We start from the raw sequence: 21,532 nt of genomic DNA on the forward strand, positions 1-21,532 counted from the left end.
GACAGACAGACAGACAGACAGACAGACAGACAGACAGACAGACAGACAGATAGATAGACAGACAGACAGATAGATAGATAGACACACAGACAGACAGACAGACAGATAGACAGACAGACAGACAGACAGACAGACAGACAGACAGACAGATAGATAGACAGACAGACAGACAGACAGACAGACGACAGATGATAGATAGATAGATAGATAGATAGATAGATAGATAGATAGATAGATAGATAGATAGATAGATAGATAGATAGATAGATAGATAGATAGATAGATAGATAGATAGATAGATAGATAGATAGATAGATAGATAGATAGATAGATAGATAGATCCCGTAAAAACACTCTAGCAAGTGTGCACTAAAGATTATAGTGAGATCTGAAAGTGTGCGCAGAACTTCTTTACAAACACACCCACTCTCCCAACATGTCTGCACCTGTCGTCTTCACTTCAGTCGCTCTCTGGCTCACCTTAGTTTTGTCTTACCAGAGTCAGAGGAGAGGAGCCATAAGCAGCAGCACACATCACACTGCAGACCGGCACAATGAGAGACAACAACTGTAAAGAATGCATAGACAAAATCCTTCAAGAGGTTCCGACGGCAAGAAAAGCTCTTCTAGACAACCACAGCAACCTGCACAGGGTGGCCGATTACTGTCAGAACAAATACCTCAGTGTGAGCCATCTCTTTGATTGTTTTTCTGTACATCAAATTTGCTTTAATAAGATTTGATCTGTTTCTCATAAATAGGGTATTTTATAGAGTTTATTTGATGTTATGTGATCTTGTTTACATTATTCCAAAAACATATATAGTATGATATAAAAATGATGTATGATGCATGTGAATGACGCTTCTTGTAAGGGTTTAACTACATTTTAAAAACTGGATTTTATTACATTTGCAAAATATACAAGTACAAGTATTCAAAGCTCAATTTCTCTGAATTATTCACATGGATTACGGAACACCTTTCTTAAGGCTGGACTCTTTTCCAGTCTTCAGCCTTGTGCTGTTTGTACTGAGGGCATACATGCCTAAACAAGGCTGTGGTATGTATTCCTCGTACTCCATGAAAACTGTTCTTAACATGTTTATCTAGGGATCCATCTCTGTATCCTGGAGGTCTGTTATTATTGAAAGCAGCATGTTTGCAAACGCCTTCATATAATATAATTTGCAGGTCTTTAATATTAAGGATTATACTCAAAGACCGCTCCCTTTATAATCACTAAAGAGCTGTCACTCTTCTCAGTTCATCACAATCTCACGAAATTCCGCTATAATCAGCGAAGATGTCCACACTGCACAGTGACTCTCTTACTTACATTGTGTCTACACTTTTTTAATGAGAGGATTCGCGAGCATGCAGAACTCTGAACAAAAACCAGACTAAACTCTGACTAAATTCAACTCGTCTAATTGGCCATTTCGTTCAAGAGATCAACAAACATGACTGTGATTGAAGTGAGTGAAGTGAAGGCCAAGTACGGTAACCCATACTCAGAATTTGTCCTCTGCATTTAACCCATCCAAGTCAGTGCACTCTTTAGGAGCAGTGAGTGGTGAACACACACACACTGTAAACCGTGGATACACACACTCGGAGCAGTGGGCCCTGGGAGCGATTGGGGGATAAATAGGTGCTTTACTCTAGGGCACCTCAGTTGTTCCCTGCCAGTATTGAGAATTGAACCTGCGACCTTCAGGTTCATAGACTGTTAAAAAAAAGACGATGCGCCTTCACTCTCTTCCGTTGACGTAAGTGAAGCCGCCAGTGTTCAAATATGGCGCTGACATTTTGGGCCTCGAAGTTGAGCCGTGATATCAAGGTCCCGCCCACCAGGGGCGATTCTAGGATTTTCATTTTAGGGGGCTCAGCCCCCAGTGAGGGTATGAAAAAAATGGTAAAACTTTAGTTTAGGGTCCAATTCTCACTAATAACTAGTAGTTTATTAGTATGCATATTAGGATATTGGCTGTTTATTATTATTACTTATACTTATAAAGCAAATATTAATGCTGCATGCAAATGCAATGCTGCAAGTATTATTCTGCATGACCATATTGTTCATCCCTTAATCATACAATGTAGGCAGATATGTAATCACTGAGATCCCAAATGTGAGGTAGTTGGGGGGGCATGCTCCCCCGAGAAAATTTTGTTTTCTATTATCTACATATGTGCATTTTAAGATGTTCTGAAGGCCAAAATATATTAGATAACACTAACTTGAAAATCATTTCAGTGGGCAGATATGACTAATAAAGTTTTTTACATTTCCGTCAGTGAAGAAAGTAAACATATGTTTAACTAATATTTATATGTTTTATGAATCATTTTCGTTGACACGTTAATTTACTGAAGGAAGGCTACCAGGAAATCTAGGTAACTAAGTTTATTAAATTAATTCACAATATGCACACATTCATTACTAATCTTATGCCCAATACAGGCAGAAAAAAAGCTGAGCTTTTTTAATTTACTGAAGGCTACAAAATGGAATTATATTAATTTACAATATGCACCCATTCTTTATTAATCTTATGCCTAATCTGAAGAAAATGGCGAAGTTAGACAAAAGTTTATTAATTTTCCAGTGAAATGTTTAGTTTAGCTACTTACATATCTCTCATTTGACATCGAGTCGTGCTGCTAAAATTCACGCACAGCCTCAGCAGTTTCTGTGTGAACATAAAGCCCGCCTACTCTGATTTGATTGGTTTTCTCAAATATTTTGACACTGACGAGCGGTGACAGAGCAATGAGGCTCAGATCAACGCACACACCTCTGCTTCTAACGTGCGCTCTGATCGACGCAGCTGCGGATTAAAGAACAGACGGGACGAAACCGAAGCCTCCCGCCAGTTTCTTATGTTTTAAAGGTTAATCACATATTTTTTTAGTGGGGCTGGGTAGAACGGCCTAAAAAGGGCCTAGTGACCCCCATGCCGCCCACACTCCCGCCTAATCAACTTTTTGTGCAATAAACCATTTTGGAAATGTAGAGATTAAAGTTAAAGCTCCAATCGCCTCCTGAAGTTCCCAAAAAAGTCTGTTAGTGCCTCAGTCACTACTCAGAGAAGCTGTCAATCTCAGCTGTCAATCATAACGTTACACCCCCGTTTTTATAGCATCACATAACTAACTAAAACCAAACGTATTTAAAGAGCGAACACTTGAACTAACATCAGCGTGATAAAAACAACCTAAAACCTAAAAACAACCTAAAATGATAGAAACCATCTTTGGAAAAAAAATCTTTGAAGTGTAATTTGATTGTTTAGTTTGTCTAGGTCCCATTACATTTCATGGAGAGGGGGGGTTTATGACCTATACTGCATCCGCGATCAAGACGCTTTGGCTTCAGTTTTCAGGACTCGTGTTGCACACTCGTGTGGTTCTTGTTACAAGTCTGACTCTCAAACCATTAGGCCACAACTGCCCCTGTAGAGCTCCGGAGGTCACGTGATCTGTTTACGACGCCATTTTAGCAGGCAGGAACAGCCGGTGCCAGCATGAGTTTCAAGGCAACAGAGTTCACTGCACAAAGACATAAACTTGTACATAGCAAAACTTAAACAAAACAGATCCCTATAATGCCCCCGGGGTGCTTTTCACGTGTATCGATAAAGGAACGGATAGCTTTCCTGTCAGGACACCTGTAGCACCAGCTGTGCGCAAATTACAACTAGCCTAGTTTTGATGTAAATGGGCAAGTTACAATTTATGGACTACTAAATATTTTTGCGTTGCACCATTAAACTTAGTTGAAGACTAAATCTACGTATAAATTAAATATTTACAGAAGCCTTCTATCAGGAGTAACAATAACAGATAGAATAGCAGGCAGACTGAACTTGTTTTACATGTCAGACTTCAATTATTTACACGTATATAATAATGCTGACATATAGGCCTACATGCGCTTACATTTTAAGAGAGAAAACATGTGAATAGATTAAGCGGTTAACACAAACCCGTCCAAAACAGCGCGCCGCTGTGTGCGTCTGTTCCATCGGTCCGTGTTGTGCATTTCAAATAAAATCAGTCATAATCAATAAATGTCATTTCTTATTTTCTTTCAGTAATTATTGATCCTTAATTTAGTTTCAAATAGCCTACAGTTTCTAAATGTCATTTATATATAAAAGCACTTCTGTTATTCATGATTAAGTATCGTATTTAATGGGAACTTATTTTTATCATTAGTTATGTGAGGCAAAAGTAGTTAAGAATGAAGAATAAACTGAAATTCACGGCATTTCAACAACTTACTGCGATAAAATGAATTCCCCTTTGCTTTCCCCCACCTGTTCTGGCATCCTGGGGCACATCAGCTGTCCATCATGTTGAAATAGTAAGGTTTAAACAGTCTGGTTTTAAATTATTTTATAGATACCAATGCTACAGCCGCTCTAGCGCTCCCCTGATTGCCTGCCAAAATGTCGGAGTTTAGTCTGCGTGACGTCAACCTCCGGAGCTCTATTGGCTACATTGCTCACCGCTGTAAAATCACATTGTAAATTGAAACATTTGATGTTCTCCAGAGCGCACACACAAATAAACACTGGAGCGTTTGCTGAATCTGTTTCTTCAATATGACATTATTACAGTATCAACTGAGGATGCTCTTGCTTTCGTTTGAGGGTGCTTAGTACCCTCAAGCAACCCCATAGAACCGGGCCGGAAATAAATGCAGCCTTGGTGAGCATAAAGCCCCCCGATATATTCAGGGTAAAGTTATTTTTCGTTGTTTGTTTATGCCGAGTTCACATTGCACGATTTATGGCCCAAAACTGCACATGCCTGGATGCCAGCCGAACTTAGCCCCGGCCACAACATTTGAGGTCCAGAAGTTCGGTCTGGACTTGATCCGTTGTGGAGCAACTATGCTCGAACCAGAGCTGTTCGGACCAATCAAATTGTCAGGGCGGGCTTTATACGATAATGGACAGATGATCCACAGTATACATAATTATTCACGTCAACAAAGAGCGCTTGGGTTGAATTTGTTCTAATCCTAAACAGAGAACTTGTTCGTATATGAATTCACCTTAACTATTTCTCTCAAAAATGATAATCGTGTTGGTAAGTACTAGCAGTATCAGACTCATACTCTGACTAGAATTGAGTATGACGACGTCAGGCTACAAATGTAGCATTTTTCAGACACAACACACTTTTCTGTAATATTCAGATTATGAAATAAAATGTAAGACCTTGATTACATGGTTCAGATGTGATAGATCCACAGGCCAGGACTGAGTCTGGAGTTCTTTCAATCTGCTGTTATTTATTTAAAAAACTTGGAAGAGTTTAAATATTGAAAATGATTATTTACCTTTAGGTGGAGGACACCAAAAGTGTGGTTGAAGAGTCCAAAGCTCTCACCGCGCAGGCCCTGGCCAGTGTCTCGTACCAGATAAGCAATCTGGCCACGTCTGTGCTGAAGCTTTTAGATGTGCAGACGCTTCAGCTCAAACAGATGGAGTCCTCCGTCAACATGCTGAATCTGGTGAGCTTCGGTTATCACTTAACGGAAAGCACCATCTGAATCTTGTGAAATACAATGCCAGTCATTACTAAGGGCGAGTCAGGACAATGCTACTGTAGAAATATTAAACACAGTGTTTGCAGGGTTAACAGACATAATAATCTTGTCAAAGTTGCATATGCCAAAAATAGCCTCTTAATGTCAGCATTCACATTCAGACAGTTGGCATGTACAAGGAGAAAATTGCCCGGAGAGAGATCGGAGTGCTGACCAAACAGTCAAAAGTTCCCCGGACGGTGAAGATGGTCCCCCCAGCAGGAGGACAGGAGCCGTTTCGTGTGTACAGACGTGTTCCCATATCCTACACCTGCCTGGACAAACTGGGCCACAGCCACTGGGAAGGCAGCAAAAATGTGAGCAAATATACATCCAAAAATAACTCTGCTGTTTTTTTACTTGTTGTGATTAAATTAAAAGAAAATAAGAAATTTTTAATGTTATATATTATATTATTTAAGTCATGTGATCTAATGTTTGGATCAGGCCTAACATATTTGTATTCTATATATTATGTTATAGCCTTAGATACTAATGTTCAATAGTTTGGGATCAGTACGATTTAAAATAATACTAATAATAATTGTATACTTTTATTCATCAACTGTGCATTTAATTGATCAAAAATGACATTAAAGACATTTCAAATGTAGCACAAAAGTTTCAGTAATGATAATAAGAAGTAATTCTTATTACAATATCAAAACCATATCAGCATATTAGAATGATCTCTGAAGGATCATGTGACACTGAAGACTGGAGTAATGATGCTGAAAATTCAGCTTTGATCACAGGAATAAATTATGTTTTAAAAATATATATTTTAACTTGTAATAATATTTCTAGTGCTGGGCAAGTTAACGCGGGCGATAATTTTTTTTCCGTTTAACGCATTAAATGCATTTAAAGCTGCACTATGTAACTTTTCCGTCCACTAGAGGTCGCCTGTTCAAAACAAAGGCGTAGTTTGATGACGGCACGTTTGAGCGCAGAATCTCGGGACATGTGGTCTTCACCTCACAGCCGGTGGAAAAGAATCGGGATAGGACTCGGGCAGAAATCATGTTCATGGATGCGATTATTAACATTACTGTAGTGAAGCAGAGCAGGACCGAGTGTTGTGGAGCTGAGCAAGGCCGCAGGAGCGATTGAAGAGCGGGACTGTTATTATGGCATAGTCGCTGGCGGGACTTTTATTATGACACGGTTGCCGGCACAACTTCCTCTTTTCCAGTCATGAGTTTGAGGTAACGCAACTCTGTTTATTGTAGCTGCCAGCAGAGACAGTTGACTAATTTAAGTTCCATAAAAGAATAGGTTTAATTTAATAAATAACCACCTTTAAATATATCATAATATATTTATATTTATCTGTATTTCTTTTACTTTAAATTATGTGTTCAAGCTGACTTGTTTTTGTAGGCTTGTATAGCGGAACTATTTTTCTGTGTTTGGTTGGTTCAGACGTTTATTGATGTTGCACCAGCATCGTAGCATGTAGCGCATGCAGAGCTAACTGCGGCTTGCAAAGCTTTTGGTAATGTCATTATTACATTTGTAAGTTCACCAAGAGACACACGGAAGAGAAGTTGCCTTTATTACCTGTTTTCACTCCCTGGAGTTAACGCGGCCAATGAGGTATGCATAGTTATTTTGATGTGTAATTATCAATGTAAAGCATAACTGTGTGACGGTTTATTAACAGTCTATCTGCCGTTGTGTTGTTTGTTTATTAATGTGCTATTCTCTGTGAGAATATTATTATTTCTGTAACTTATGTGACTTTATGTTTTATTTAGTTCTCACGGCATGTTTGATGGCATCGAGGATGACATAATTTGACTAATAAATGCCCGTAGACAAGAACGCCTTGTGTCCGTATCTGTTGACTGGAGAGGGAGTTACAGTGAGAACTCAGCCTGCTCGACACGAGGTGGAGACGTGGGGGAGAAGATGAACCGCGCCTGCCGTCCGTCAACGGAGCTGCACGCACGTTTACATTGAATGTGAGCGTCAAAAGATAAGACTGTGCATACAAGGTTAACTTATTAAGAGGCAAGCAGAACCCGGGAGCATTGCATCGTTAAACCTACAAGAAGTTGAATATTTAAAACAAGTTAAATATTAAGAAGTGGAATAACCTTCAATTGCTAAAGGGGCTCTATAAGTGCTAAAAGTTAAATGTTAATTTGTGATGTGCATGTTTACATGTTGAAGTGATTGCTCAACTCACCAAGTTATTTACTGCTAATCGATTTTAAGGGTAAAGAATTATTTAAAGAGACCATCATAATATTTTCTTTTTTTTTTATTAATTTGCTATTAAGGAGAAGTGTTTATTCTGTTTTAAGTGAAAATAAGTAAATTTGCATTGTGGAAAGTGTTTCTAACAGAGCACACTGTACAAACAAACTTGGTTAAATCTAAAGGTAACGTTAAGGTACATTATTATAATGTAAACAAAAGCTTACTGGTAACATTAAGCTAGGTTTGTCACTTACTTTATTTAGCTAATTTTTAGTTTAGCTACTAAACGAAAGGTGTTAAAGTGCCAATTCAAAAAAAAAAAAATATCAAAATGTCTGAGCACGAGTATGAGACAAATGAAAAGGGCTTAGATGCTAACAATGGAGCAACAGGTTTACAGCAGCAGTTAAAAGACCTTAATATAGATGCAAACCCATCAAAAGAGACTGAGGTAGCGACTCCAACTGCTGTAGAAGAAAGTCTAAGAAGAAGCCAAAGAACCAGAGAGTTCACTGAAAAAGGTCAAGAACTGTATGACAGCCAAACTAAAAAGCTTCAACATCGCTTTACTTCCTCTTATGACAAATGGAAAGTTCTTGCAAAAGAGACTAGGAAAGCAATCGATGGAACATTCTCCACTGAAATCCTGCAAACCTACATAACCAAGATCAGTAACGCTTCAACAAGTGTAAAACAAGCTTATCAAGATTTACGCCAACACACTACTCCGGATGGCAAGACGCGCCGCCGAGTAGACACGTGTAATGCTGTCTCAGGAAAGCTATTGGAACAGGCAGAGGATTCTCTTGAATTAAGAGAAAAGATACCAGTTACTCACAAAGAACAAGCATACTGGACTGAGACTGGCTCAGTGCTTACACGCGCAACCTCCAAAAGGTCTAGTATATGTTCACGAAGTTCAAAGTTTGCAAGCATCAGTTCAAAGCAATCAAGCCTGACCTCTTCAAAGAAACTGGAAGCTGCAGCAGAGCTAGCTGCAACTCAAGCCACATTAAAGGTATTAGAAGACATGGAACTTAAGGAACAAGAGCTTGGGAACCTCGAAGTTGAGAACAGAAAGAGGCTTGCACTGCAAGAAGAAGAAAATGCTGCACGAAAAAATTTATTAGAAGAGAAGCGCAGGCAGTTAGAGCGCTTAGAGACAGTTAAAAAAATGAATGCTGCAAAAGCCCGTCTACAGGTCTACGAACATGAAGTGGGCTCGGACGAAGAGATATCAGAGTTGCTCCATAGCAGTAAGCATGTGAAAACAGAATCTAAAACTACCCAAAGAAGTCTTTCTGTGCATCATGTGGCAACACCACAAAACGCCACACATGTGCAACCTGCTATGGTGACACATACTGTTGAAAGTGTGCAACCTGCTGCCATTGCTCATCAAGAAGATAGCACTACAGCACTTGCCAAAGCAATAACAGAGTCGATCAACGCAAGCCATCTCCCAATACCAGAGCCTTCTGTTTTCAATGGAGATCCACTAAGGTACAAAGACTGGAAAACGTCCTTTGAGACATTGATCGGTAGGAAGAATATTCCAGTGAATGAGAAGGTCTACTACCTCCGCAAGTATGTTGGAGGACCTGCAAAGAAAGCTATTGAGGGTTACTTCCTGCTAGGCACGGATGCAGCCTACTATTCAGCATTGGACATCATGGAAGAAAGGTATGGAAGCCCCTTTGTGCTTGCCAAGGCCTTCAGGGATAAGATAACTTCATGGCCAAAAATAGGACCCAAGGACAGCATTGAACTAAGAGAATTCTCAGATTTTCTACGAAGCTGTGAAGCAGCAACGTTGCAGATCAAGAGTCTTGCAGTCCTAAATGACTGCAGTGAAAATCAAAGAATGCTCAACAAGCTTCCTGATTGGCTAATAGCTAGATGGAACAGAAAGGTCCTGACGGTTGAAGAATCGACACATGATTTTCCAAGCTTTAGTGAATTTGTTCAGTTTGTGGCAAGAGAAGCCAAGATAGCATGCAACCCTGTGACATCTCTTCATGCTTTGAAGTCTGGTGATAGTGAAAAGGTTAAGACCCCAAAGCCTCGAAATGTTGGTGCAAAGGTGCTAGCAAGCAGCTCAGAAGAAAACCCAGAGCCTAAAACATGTGTCTTTTGTGAGAAATTGCACCATGGCATTCAAACATGTCGAAAGTTCAAAGAAAAGTCCATTTCAGAAAGGGTCAAGTTTGTGCAAACTAAAGGACTGTGTTTTGGATGCTTGAAGACAGGACACCGTTCTAAGAACTGTGAATGGAGGAGTGTCTGCGACACATGTAAAAGGAAGCACCCAACCTGTTTGCATGAAGACCGGGTCAAAGAGAAGGAGAGGTCAAAGGAAAGGACGGATTCTAAGCAGTCAAAGGAAGCTTCTATGGAAGCCACCTCAAACCGTGTGGTGCAAAACATGAATGGAACATACACGTCCACCGTTATTCCAGTGTGGTTGTCAACAACAAGTAGCCCAGAGCATGAAGTTCTCGTATATGCTTTACTGGATAACCAAAGTGACACCACCTTTATCCTGAAAGAAAAGGCAGATGCTCTGGACACACAGAAGGAGCCAGTGCAACTAAAACTCTCAACATTGTCATCGAGAAGTACAGTCATTCCAAGTCAGAAGGTAACTGGGTTGCAGATCAGAGGGTTTTATTCAACTAAGAAAATCACTCTTCCAGTAACCTATTCAAGAGACTTCATTCCTGTCAATTTAAGTCACATTCCCACACCCAAGACAGCAAGAGCATGGCCTCATCTAGAGCATCTTGCAGACGAGATTGCTCCTTTAATTGACTGTGACGTTGGTCTGCTTATAGGTTACAATTGTTCTCAAGCCCTGTTACCCAGAGAAGTTGTGTCAGGCAGAGATGAGGAGCCTTTTGCTCAAAAAACCGACCTCGGCTGGAGTATTGTTGGCCCTGGTAGTTCCTGTGTCGACTACGGAGATGCAATTGGATGCAGCCACAGAACTATTGTCAAACAAGTAATGCCATGCCTTCAGTCATCTGCCAATCTGACAAGTGAAGTCCGATACATATGTCGAACACAAGTCAAGGAGTTAGTCACTCCGCCAAATGTTATGAAGATATTGGAGTCAGACTTTAATGAAAGAAGCGTGGAGGATGCTCACTTCTCACAAGAAGATCTTCGCTTCATTTCAATAATGGAGGAAGGAATTAAGATCAAGCCTGATGGTCACTGTGAAATGCCTTTGCCATTTAAAGAAGACAGACCGAGTCTGCCAGACAACAGGAAATGTGCTGTTCATCGCCTTAAGTGTTTGAGGAGGAGATTTGAGAAGGACAAACAGTACCACAAGGACTACTTAATATTCATGAACGAAACAATGACGCGTGGAGATGCTGAGAAAGTTCCTGAAGAGGAAATCAACAAGAGCCCTGTTTGGTACATCCCTCATCACGGGGTGTATCACCCACAAAAACCAGGCAAGATACGCATTGTGTTTGATTGCTCAGCAAAGTTTCAAGGCGTGTCATTGAACGATCATCTGCTTACTGGGCCAGAGCTGACCAATACATTGGTAGGTGTTCTCTGTCGTTTCCGCAAGGGTCCAGTAGCAATAATGTGCGACATAGAACGTATGTTCCATCAATTTCACGTAAGAGCAGAAGACCAAGACTATCTAAGGTTTCTCTGGTGGGAGAATGGGGACTACCACTTCGAACCATCTGTCTTTCGGATGAAAGTGCATTTGTTTGGTGCAGCCTCGTCTCCCGGCTGTGCAAACTATGGCCTCAAACACATTGCTGCACAAGGGCAAGGTCGTTTCAGTGAAGCATCCATCCGCTTCATTGAACGAAATTTTTATGTGGATGATGGGCTGACTAGTGTGTCAACGGAAGAAGAAGCGAAACAGCTAGTCAGTGAAGCGAGACAGCTTTGTAGCGATGGCAAGCTACGCATCCACAAATTTGTTTCTAACAGCCAGGAGGTGCTAGAATCAATCCCCAAAGAAGAGTGTGCTCAAACAGTAATACATCAAGACCTAGCCTTGGGAGAGTACCAAATGGAGAGAGCTCTAGGTGTTAACTGGTGCATTACCTCAGATCAGTTCAGATTCAGAATAGTGGTGAGTGAACCACCTTTCTCTAGAAGAGGAGTGTTATCGACCGTTGCGTCTGTCTATGACCCTCTTGGTTTTGTAGCACCATTCGTTCTAGTCGGAAAGCAGATGCTTCAGCAAATGTGCCGGGACAAGGTTGGATGGGATGAACCACTGTCGGATGATCTTCGACCACAATGGGAATCCTGGCTCTTGGACCTACAGAATCTAGGTGATCTCAAGATAGACAGATGTTACTTTCCAGCAAGTTTTCCAGAAGACCGGAAATATGAGCTCCATCACTTCTCTGATGCTAGCGTCACAGGATATGGAGAGTGCAGCTATCTGAGAGTGATCGGGACATCAGGACAAACTCACTGTGCTTTGGTGATGGGCAAAGCCAGAGTGGCTCCTACAAAAGTCACAACCGTTCCAAGACTTGAGCTGTCAGCAGCTGTTGTTGCTGTGCGTACAAGTGATCTGCTCAGAAAGGAGTTGGACATAGCAGAGGTCCAGGAATTCTTCTGGACTGACTCCAAGGTCGTCCTTGGATACGTGAACAATGATGCAAGGAGATTCCATGTTTTTGTGGCAAACCGCATTCAGCGCATTAAAGACAGTACCAAACCAAGTCAATGGAGATATGTGTTGTCGGAAGAAAATCCAGCTGACCATGCGTCAAGGGGCCTTAAAGCAAAAGAGCTCATTGCTTCTAACTGGTTTAGCGGTCCAGATTTTCTTTGGTGTAAAGAGCTTCCCAGTGGAGATAGTAAGGTGGGAGACATTGCAGTTGAAGACCCAGAAGTTCGTAAGGTCTTTGTGCATAAGACATTGACAACAGAAGATTCACTGCTTAAACGCTTTCTCAAGTTCTCCAGCTGGACGAGGTTGGTCAAAGCCATCGCTAGGCTTAAGCGATGTGTCAAAGAGTTCAAAGGGTTGACATCAAGAACCAACGAAGCCAGTAGCCTGGAAGAAAGAGAAGATGCAGAACTTACCATCATAAGCATCGTCCAGAGAAGGAACTTTTCTATGGAGATTCAGAGTCTTCAGTGCAATGAGGAAATAACCAAAGGCAACCTGCAAAAGCTAAATCCTTTTGTGGATGGACAAGGCATCCTCAGGGTGGGAGGTCGTTTAGAGCATGCTGCTCTGCATCCTCATATCAGGCACCCGGCAATCTTACCAAAGACCAGTCACATAACAAAGTTACTGGTAGCACACTACCATCAGCGGGTGCAACACCAAGGACGTGGCATTACAATGAACGAGCTAAGGGCTAACGGGATTTGGATACTTGGATGCAGTCATGCGGTGTCGTCCTACATCTACAAGTGTGTCAAGTGTCGAAAGTTCAGAAGGAGTACTGAGGAACAAAGAATGGCAGACTTACCTCGTGAACGTATGGAGACAACTCCCCCCTTTACATATTGTGGGATGGATTGTTTCGGGCCATTCTATGTTAAAGATGGAAGGAGGGAAATGAAGCGTTATGGCCTGCTATTCACTTGTCTGTGTTCTCGTGCTGTGCACTTAGAAGTGCTTGATGATATGACGACTGATGCCTTTATCAATTCTCTTCGTGCTCTCATTGCTCTGCGTGGTAACGTTCGACAACTTCGTTCTGACCAGGGCACCAACTTTGTTGGCGCAAGACGTGAGTTCCTGGAAGCGATTAAAGAGATGGATCAAGAATGCCTCAAGCGATTGGGCTGTGAGTTTGTCATGAACCCTCCGTCTGCTAGCCACATGGGTGGAGCCTGGGAAAGGCAGATCAGGACAATACGAAGTGTGTTGACATCCATTCTAGATCAGGCATCCCAAAGACTTGACAGTTCATCTTTGAGAACTTACCTTTACGAAGTAATGACAATTATAAACAGCCGACCTTTAACAGCACATTTGCTGAGTGATCCAGCTGGGCCACAGCCTCTTACGCCCAATCACATTTTGACGATGAAGTCTTCCATAGTCTTGCCACCACCTGGAGACTTTGTGAGGGAAGACCTTTATCTTCGCAAAAGATGGCGTAAAGTTCAGCACTTAGCCAATGAGTTTTGGTCTAGGTGGAAAAAAGAGTACATGTTAAATCTTCAAGAGAGACAAAAATGGCAAAAAACCCGCAGAAATGCGCAGGTCAACGATATCGTGATCGTGCAAGATGACAATGCACCACGAAATGAGTGGAAACTCGCCAAGGTCACTGAAGTGTATCCTGGTGAAGATGGACGTGTGAGAAAACTGCGATTGCTGATCAGTGAATCAGCACTGGATGACAAAGGAAAGAGGCTCACAAAGCAGACTTACCTAGAACGGCCTATCCACAAGACTGTAACCCTGATTGAAGCTGAATAAAGCAGTCTTGGTTGTTGCTGCCTCACTTAAACCAAGTCTCATGATTTTAAGTTAGAATCTTATGTTTATTAAGTTAATAAGAAATCACCTGTGATTTGGTGGGAGTGTAGCTGCCAGCAGAGACAGTTGACTAATTTAAGTTCCATAAAAGAATAGGTTTAATTTAATAAATAACCACCTTTAAATATATCATAATATATTTATATTTATCTGTATTTCTTTTACTTTAAATTATGTGTTCAAGCTGACTTGTTTTTGTAGGCTTGTATAGCGGAACTATTTTTCTGTGTTTGGTTGGTTCAGACGTTTATTGATGTTGCACCAGCATCGTAGCATGTAGCGCATGCAGAGCTAACTGCGGCTTGCAAAGCTTTTGGTAATGTCATTATTACATTTGTAAGTTCACCAAGAGACACACGGAAGAGAAGTTGCCTTTATTACCTGTTTTCACTCCCTGGAGTTAACGCAGCCAATGAGGTATGCATAGTTATTTTGATGTGTAATTATCAATGTAAAGCATAACTGTGTGACGGTTTATTAACAGTCTATCTGCCGTTGTGTTGTTTGTTTATTAATGTGCTATTCTCTGTGAGAATATTATTATTTCTGTAACTTATGTGACTTTATGTTTTATTTAGTTCTCACGGCATGTTTGATGGCATCGAGGATGACATAATTTGACTAATAAATGCCCGTAGACAAGAACGCCTTGTGTCCGTATCTGTTGACTGGAGAGGGAGTTACATTTATCGTATTAGATATATCTGAGTGTGTTGAAAAGGAAGTTATGACGTTCGCTCGGCGGCTGCTATGACACTTGTTCACACACTTGTTCACAATGCAGTGAGAGTAAAGCGTTTCACTGAATAAAACTGGAAACCGAGGGTGACGCAGATATGACGCAATCGACAGGCGACTCCCTCACACGCATAGCTCACACGTCCCGGTTCCTTGGTTAAAATAGCAATTTTCTCACGATTTACAAATAGTTGAAAACATTTGGGATATTCTAAGTACTCAACTGAACAAAATATATAACACTGGCCTAGTGGTTTCTGGATATTTTACTGCAAAAATCCTACATAGTTCACCTTTAACGCAGCGTCCGTTTGTATATCCATTTTTGCCCAGCGTTACATTATATGACCTAACCTAACCCTAAGTGTGACAAGACACAAGAGAACACACTGTATGTCAATGTCCTGTCTGTGTGGGTGCATCCATTGTCAGATTATTGAGGGACACCCTGACACACACATACACACACTCGCCAGTCTCGTAAACACATCGAGTTCTCTTTTTCTCTTCAACAAACAATAACAACAACACAGAGAATTTTGCCAAAACTCCAGTTTTGTCAGGTATTCTCATAATAGGGGTCTTAAATTAGTTAAATAATGTCTTAAATTAACTTAAGAAAATCCGCTTCATGTTCGGCAGCGGCCGATCTTAAAGTGACAGCAGCACTGATGATGTCTGTCATTTATGTTCATCAAAGAACAAAGGGAACTGAGAAAATTGTAGCTTTAATGATGATTAATCTATATTTCATTTATTATTTATGCAGTTAAGAAAGGTGTTTGATAACTATTACATTTCTGTATATGTCTAACAGGGAAGGCCACAGGTGAAAATAACATTTATTATAATGGGTTTATGTAACGATTGTTTTAAGTTCACTTAAATGAAAAGTTATTTTTTAAAGCCTAATAAATGTTGAAATTTGTAGCTTTCAGTTATACTGTAATGTAATGTCATTAATGTTTCATAGAGCCATTAGTATCAGTGATACTGGCCTTCATTCATAAAAAGATGTCATTACAACAAATATTTATAATATGCTGTCTTTAAAGCAGCACCTGACCAATCAAGAATAGCACTTAACATTCTATTCATTTTTCTGTCTGTCTAATTTATTTAAAAAAAAAAAAAAAAAAAAATAAAAAAAAAATCCTGTGTGTTCTGTGTTAGATTAACTGAGACTTGTTACAGCACTTGCATACTGTAGCCTCTGACTGTTGTAGTTGCTTCTATTGCTCTCATTTGTAAGTCGCTTTGGATAAAAGCGTCTGCTAAATGACTAAATGTAAATGTAAATGTAAATTGTTTCTACATTCATTTGGAGAGTAACTGAAATGAATACAATATCAAAATATTAAAAACTCCAAAAAATATTAAAAACTTGCGATTAATCGCGATTAATTACAGAAAAAGTTACTTTTTTTAATCGATTCCCAGCACTAAATATTTCACAATATTACTGCTTTAACTTTAATTTTTAATCAAAAACATCATCAGAAAACTTACAGATCCCAAACATTTGAAAGATGGTGTATGCAATATATAGCATTTATTGATATAACATTTTTTTTTTAATAATATTTCAATATATATAACGTGAATGAAGTACTCGATTTTTTAAAAGGGATTTTTAAATGCATTTTTGACTGCATATTTTTTTTAAAGACTTAATGTAGTCTACTTATAAGACCAAAATAAGTGGAAACAAAGCTATTTGGGAATGTCCTTTCACTGTTTTTCATCATTAATTATAAGGTTACTCTAATTGTATTTGTAATAGAATTTAAAATATTGTACTATTTTATTTAATAATTTGCACCGTATTTTAGGCCTAAAACCCTACTGATTTATTTATTTCAAAATATTATGCTGATCTGTGACATCGAAGGAAGAGCCAAAAAACGAAACTGACAGCCAGGACTCCTTCCAACAACTTGGCACACAGGAGAGGAGCACCTTCAACTGGTATGGCTTTTGCTGTTTTGGTTGGTCCCATTTTCCCATTGTCTTCAGAAAACCTGATGTATTTGCTGTGGTTACAGGTCTTTCTTGGGTATCGCAGTTCCTCCTCCATCAGTGCCTGACTGGGCGGGTTCTAGCTTCACGGCTCCTCCTGAGCTCTCTCCAGCTTTATCGTCTCCTTCCCTGAAGCCTGACCGCTCCCCGTCTATTCCTCCATATGCCTATCCCGACCTGTCCATGCTGCCTCCTCCACCTCTCCTAGATGATGAGATGGGAGACGCTCCACCCCCACCCCCTTCTCCCTCTCCACCTCCACCCAATTCTATGTACGGAGGCTCTATGTTTCCCCCTCCATCACCTCCACCTGGCCAAAATACCTCAATGACATCAACAAATCCTCCACCACCTCCTCCTCCCCCTTGTAACATGGCCGTTCCACCTCCTCCACCACCTCCTCCTCAGGGCAATGTGCCTATTCCACCTCCTCCACCTCCTTTTCAGGGCAAGACAGCTGTTCCACCTCCTCCACCACCTCCTCCTAGCTCTGCCTACAGTGGGTCTTCGCTACCTCCACCACCACCTCCACCTCCCCAAAATGCCTCCATGCCACCACCGCCTCCTCCTCCACCAAATACTGGAGGAAAATTTGTTCCACCACCTCCTCCACCTCTTCCATTTTGAATGTTGAATTTCAATATTATTTTATGCAAAAGACTATAACATTTAATGGGACAAGAATTTTTGAACGCTTCTTTTAACTAAATATTATGACATTTTCTTTTTAAATGTTACATGAATAAAAACATTAAATAAAGGCAATCTTGTTTTGTATAAAGCATATTAAAGTGTGTAATATAAGACTTTTTCTCCCATTCTTTTTTATTATATATTTCTACATAAATTGTAGAAAAAGTATATTTATTTTATTCTGTGATATTCACAGACAAAACATGTTGATACATACATGCAACACTTATGGAAATAAAACATGCACTGCACTGAAGGTGGCAGCACCGAGTCTTTACATGTCAGCCTATTTTAAACTGAAGTGAATTCGGTGTTCAGGTAGAGCATTAAACTCACATCGAACGCATTCATAATGGTGAAAGTTGTGACATAGACTATATCATATTTTTCCGTGTTCATGTAGCCTAACCGCGTTATATAGTATATGCGAGGGGTTTACTGATATCTAGGGTTGCCACCTTTGGTTGCCCCCCAAACACTTCAGCTTATGATTCTTATCTAGTGGGGGTCATTTTTTAGGATTCTTTACCTAACTGAAGTCTCTGAGATCCTGACACCTTGCACTTCTGGAGACTCCAGGTAGGTTGCAGCTTTGGAAAATGGTGGCGCTGGAGACTAAAGGGTTCCTGATGGTTTCACCCTTAATTCTTCACCTTAATTCTTAATTCTTTTGCAGTTAACAGGTGTCTTTTCTTCACCACCTGTTTTTGTCTGACCCTGCTGACCCAACGAGCATTTCACTGTCCAATGGTCACGCCTTAACTGCAATGTCTAGTATTGCATTAGTATTGCATCCATGGGCATTTCATACTTTTTGACTTTTCGGTCTGAGTTAAATCTCTTTTTTGGCTCAATTTATCTGTAAAAGAAAACATGCCTAATAATTCTGCACACCTGAATATAAGGTGTTTTTCATTTCCAGCCTTCATGAACAATTATATATCACTTATACATGATTAAATACTAAATCAATAGTAGTTATTGGGATTACTGTGGTTTGGAATTGGTCAAATGTGCCTGGAAAAAAAATATGATCAGAAAATCAACGTGCCTAATAATTCTGCACTCCCTGTATTCTCCACACTACAAAATCCTTGTGTGTTTATTAAACTATGTGTGGACCTGTGTAAAATACGGAACAAATCGCGTCCCGTATTGGTTTGATACGGAACGCGTCATTTTGCTTGTAAATACGGGACGATTCCGTATTTTACGGGACGGGTGGCAACCCTACTGATATCTATAGTATCGTTGGTCTGTCATTGCGTAATAACAAGATACCTACACTGTGTCTCAAAACCTTCCTAGACATATTTTTGGGCATCATCACCGCTATATTCCTCCAGGGGGCGCCCGTCGGCTCAGATACCACATTGAGATGGAATCAAATCTATGAACTTTGTTTGTTTAGTCAAATAGTGATCACAAACTAATGTGATTTGGCCGTCGTGAACAGCTCTGAGAAAAGCAACACCGTTTGACAACGCCGTTTTTGCTCTTTCAGTGTGAGTACATGTCTGGTTTTCTAGAAGCAACTGTTTTAAGTGAGTTTTAAAGGTTTTCAATGTAGGACATTCTCTTATTGGAAGGGGCAAACTATTCCAGAGTTTTCTGTCTATTACTGACAATACGTTTTGTCCAAAAGTGGTGCGCCTAAATGGTATCACACTGTCCCCTTTCACAGAGGCCTGTTTACTCAGTGGTGGAAATGGCCGAAATTCACTACGTTTTTTTTTTTTTTTTTGAGTTGCACAGTTTAAGAGGTCACAAAAACCTTCTAAATAAATTGTCCCCAGGTTAAATAAATCTGTTGAATGTTTTGGATGGTTTCTGTACATCTCAGTTTAGTGCTTTGAAAATGAACAATTAAACATGTAAAGGTGAATCTAGTTGTAAGGCAGTTATATATTTATCGATTAAAAAAAAGTAACTAATTAATCGCACATTCAACATCTGCGTTTTTAATATTTTTTCATTGTAATAATTCCACAGTTACTCTCTAAACTTATGTAGAAACAACTTAAAGACAGTATATTTGAAATATTTGTTGTAATGGCATATTTTTATGAAAACTGCTACCGATGTCTCTGAATTTTTTTTCCTTCTTTTAAAACATTAATGATAGACATTCAACATTAGAGTATAAATAAAAGCTATATCAAGTCCAAGTGAACTTAAAACAATATTCACACAAACCTATTATAAAAAATGTCTGGGGGTCATTTGGAACATTTCAAACTTGTGTGGGAAAAGGTTACACAAACAAGGCTTTTGTTACAGTATATTCTTTTGGGGGAAAAAATCTACATTATTTTCTGAATTCTACATTTTGTCTTAGGTTAGTTTAATAATATAGCCTAAGCATCATTGATAACCCCTTGTTATAAAAAAAATATATATTAATAATTCTCTCTAATTGGCCTCATTAGCTAAGCCCGCTAAAAAACACAAGACAAGCAGGGCCGTAACCACACCACCACACACATTGTAATATCAGAAAGCTTTATTAATGTTTTTACTGTAAAGTTGTGCAGTTTAAGGGGGATTTGTTTTTGTTTTTTTGCCTCTATTTAAATTATTACAAATTAATACAGTTATATAAAATGGCAACATTTTATGTAGCCTAAAATCCACTTTTAAAAAATATCTACATTTCTCATTTTCATTCATGATGATAAAGTGAACATGTGCTTTGGTTTAGTGGAGGATTGCTGCCACCTACTGGAAAACAAACACTTTTATAATTAAAATAATACTATTTTTACCTTTATGTGTAGACATTTTAGACAATCATTATTATAACAATAGAAACGTCTCTTATCATTTTTGGGGTGCGTGGTGAGATATAAGTAGCTAAACATTTAATATTTGACAACTGTTTATGATAGATGTATTCAACGACCCACAGTAATAATACAGTGATGTAAACTGTTCATATTTTTTTATGGAATTTCGCCATATTTTATTAAAATATGTTATAAGACACGTTTTGCACTTTTGACATAGTGAATATTGAATGTGTGCATATTTTAAATAAAATACTATAAGCAAAGAGTTTAGCCTAAATGGATTACCTCACATCTAGGCTACAATTAGACTAGAACTGCTTTTACCATTCTTATTTCTTTTTTTTCTGTATTACCTTAAATCCATTTTAATCCTTATTTTATTTTCCAGGTATCATTACATGCTTGGCCTGTGTTTTCATTGCATTTCCAATTTTGACCAGCATGGTTCGCCATTTGTGTGTGTTTTGTGCATATCTCGCATGCATTTCTGAATTACACTGTGCGATTCTGGATCTGATTTCACTCGATATAACGGAAATTCAAGCTCTTTTCGGGAAAGACGGCCGGATCATTTTTAGATGACCATTTATGTATTAATATTATATTTATAGACAGGATCATTTCAGGCATGTTAACACAGCTTTATCATTTCAAAGTTTCTGTTATGGCATCTGTTAATGTTCTGAATTCTCCATGTTCAGCATAATAACCGGAGATGTGCGCAGAATCAGCGCTGCAAGTTACAGAATATTGCGCAACATGCGCAGCTTACGCTCATTTAGTAGACTGAGAATATGCGTAGCGCTAGTCGCTGGATTGCTCGCACTTTAAGGACATTGTATGAGTAACGTACAAGTAAGTCCAGTGTTATTTGAATATTAATGTTGTATTACAAGTGTATTCGTTGCAGATACTGTTTATAAGTTTTATTCATTTATATGCATATGCAATCTATTTATCTCACGTGAGTTATGCGCTGAATTG

The 21,532-nt window shown here is 39.4% G+C and overlaps 1 protein-coding gene across 1 annotated transcript; it reads left to right on the top strand.

The window, feature by feature from the left end:
• Positions 1 to 457: 457 nt before the first annotated feature.
• Positions 458 to 18,009, top strand: abi3b (ABI family, member 3b). Its single transcript, XM_079846168.1, has 5 exons — positions 458 to 686; positions 5,363 to 5,530; positions 5,728 to 5,922; positions 16,939 to 17,015; positions 17,093 to 18,009. Exons 1-5 carry the CDS (start codon positions 555 to 557, stop codon positions 17,691 to 17,693), a joined length of 1,173 nt encoding a protein of 390 aa, XP_079702294.1. The 5' UTR covers positions 458 to 554; the 3' UTR covers positions 17,694 to 18,009.
• Positions 18,010 to 21,532: the final 3,523 nt, after the last annotated feature.

This window comes from Gobio gobio, assembly GCF_949357685.1.
Source record: "Gobio gobio genome assembly, chromosome: 20".
NCBI classification, from domain to species: Eukaryota; Metazoa; Chordata; class Actinopteri; order Cypriniformes; family Gobionidae; genus Gobio; species Gobio gobio.

Coding starts and splice junctions, on each gene's coding strand:
- abi3b (XM_079846168.1), top strand. CDS start 555: ATGAGAGACAACAACTGTAAAGAATGCATAGACAAAATCCTTCAAGAG. Junction 5,531..5,727: donor CCGTCAACATGCTGAATCTG/GTGAGCTTCGGT, acceptor ATTCACATTCAG/ACAGTTGGCATGTACAAGGA. Junction 17,016..17,092: donor GAGAGGAGCACCTTCAACTG/GTATGGCTTTTG, acceptor CTGTGGTTACAG/GTCTTTCTTGGGTATCGCAG.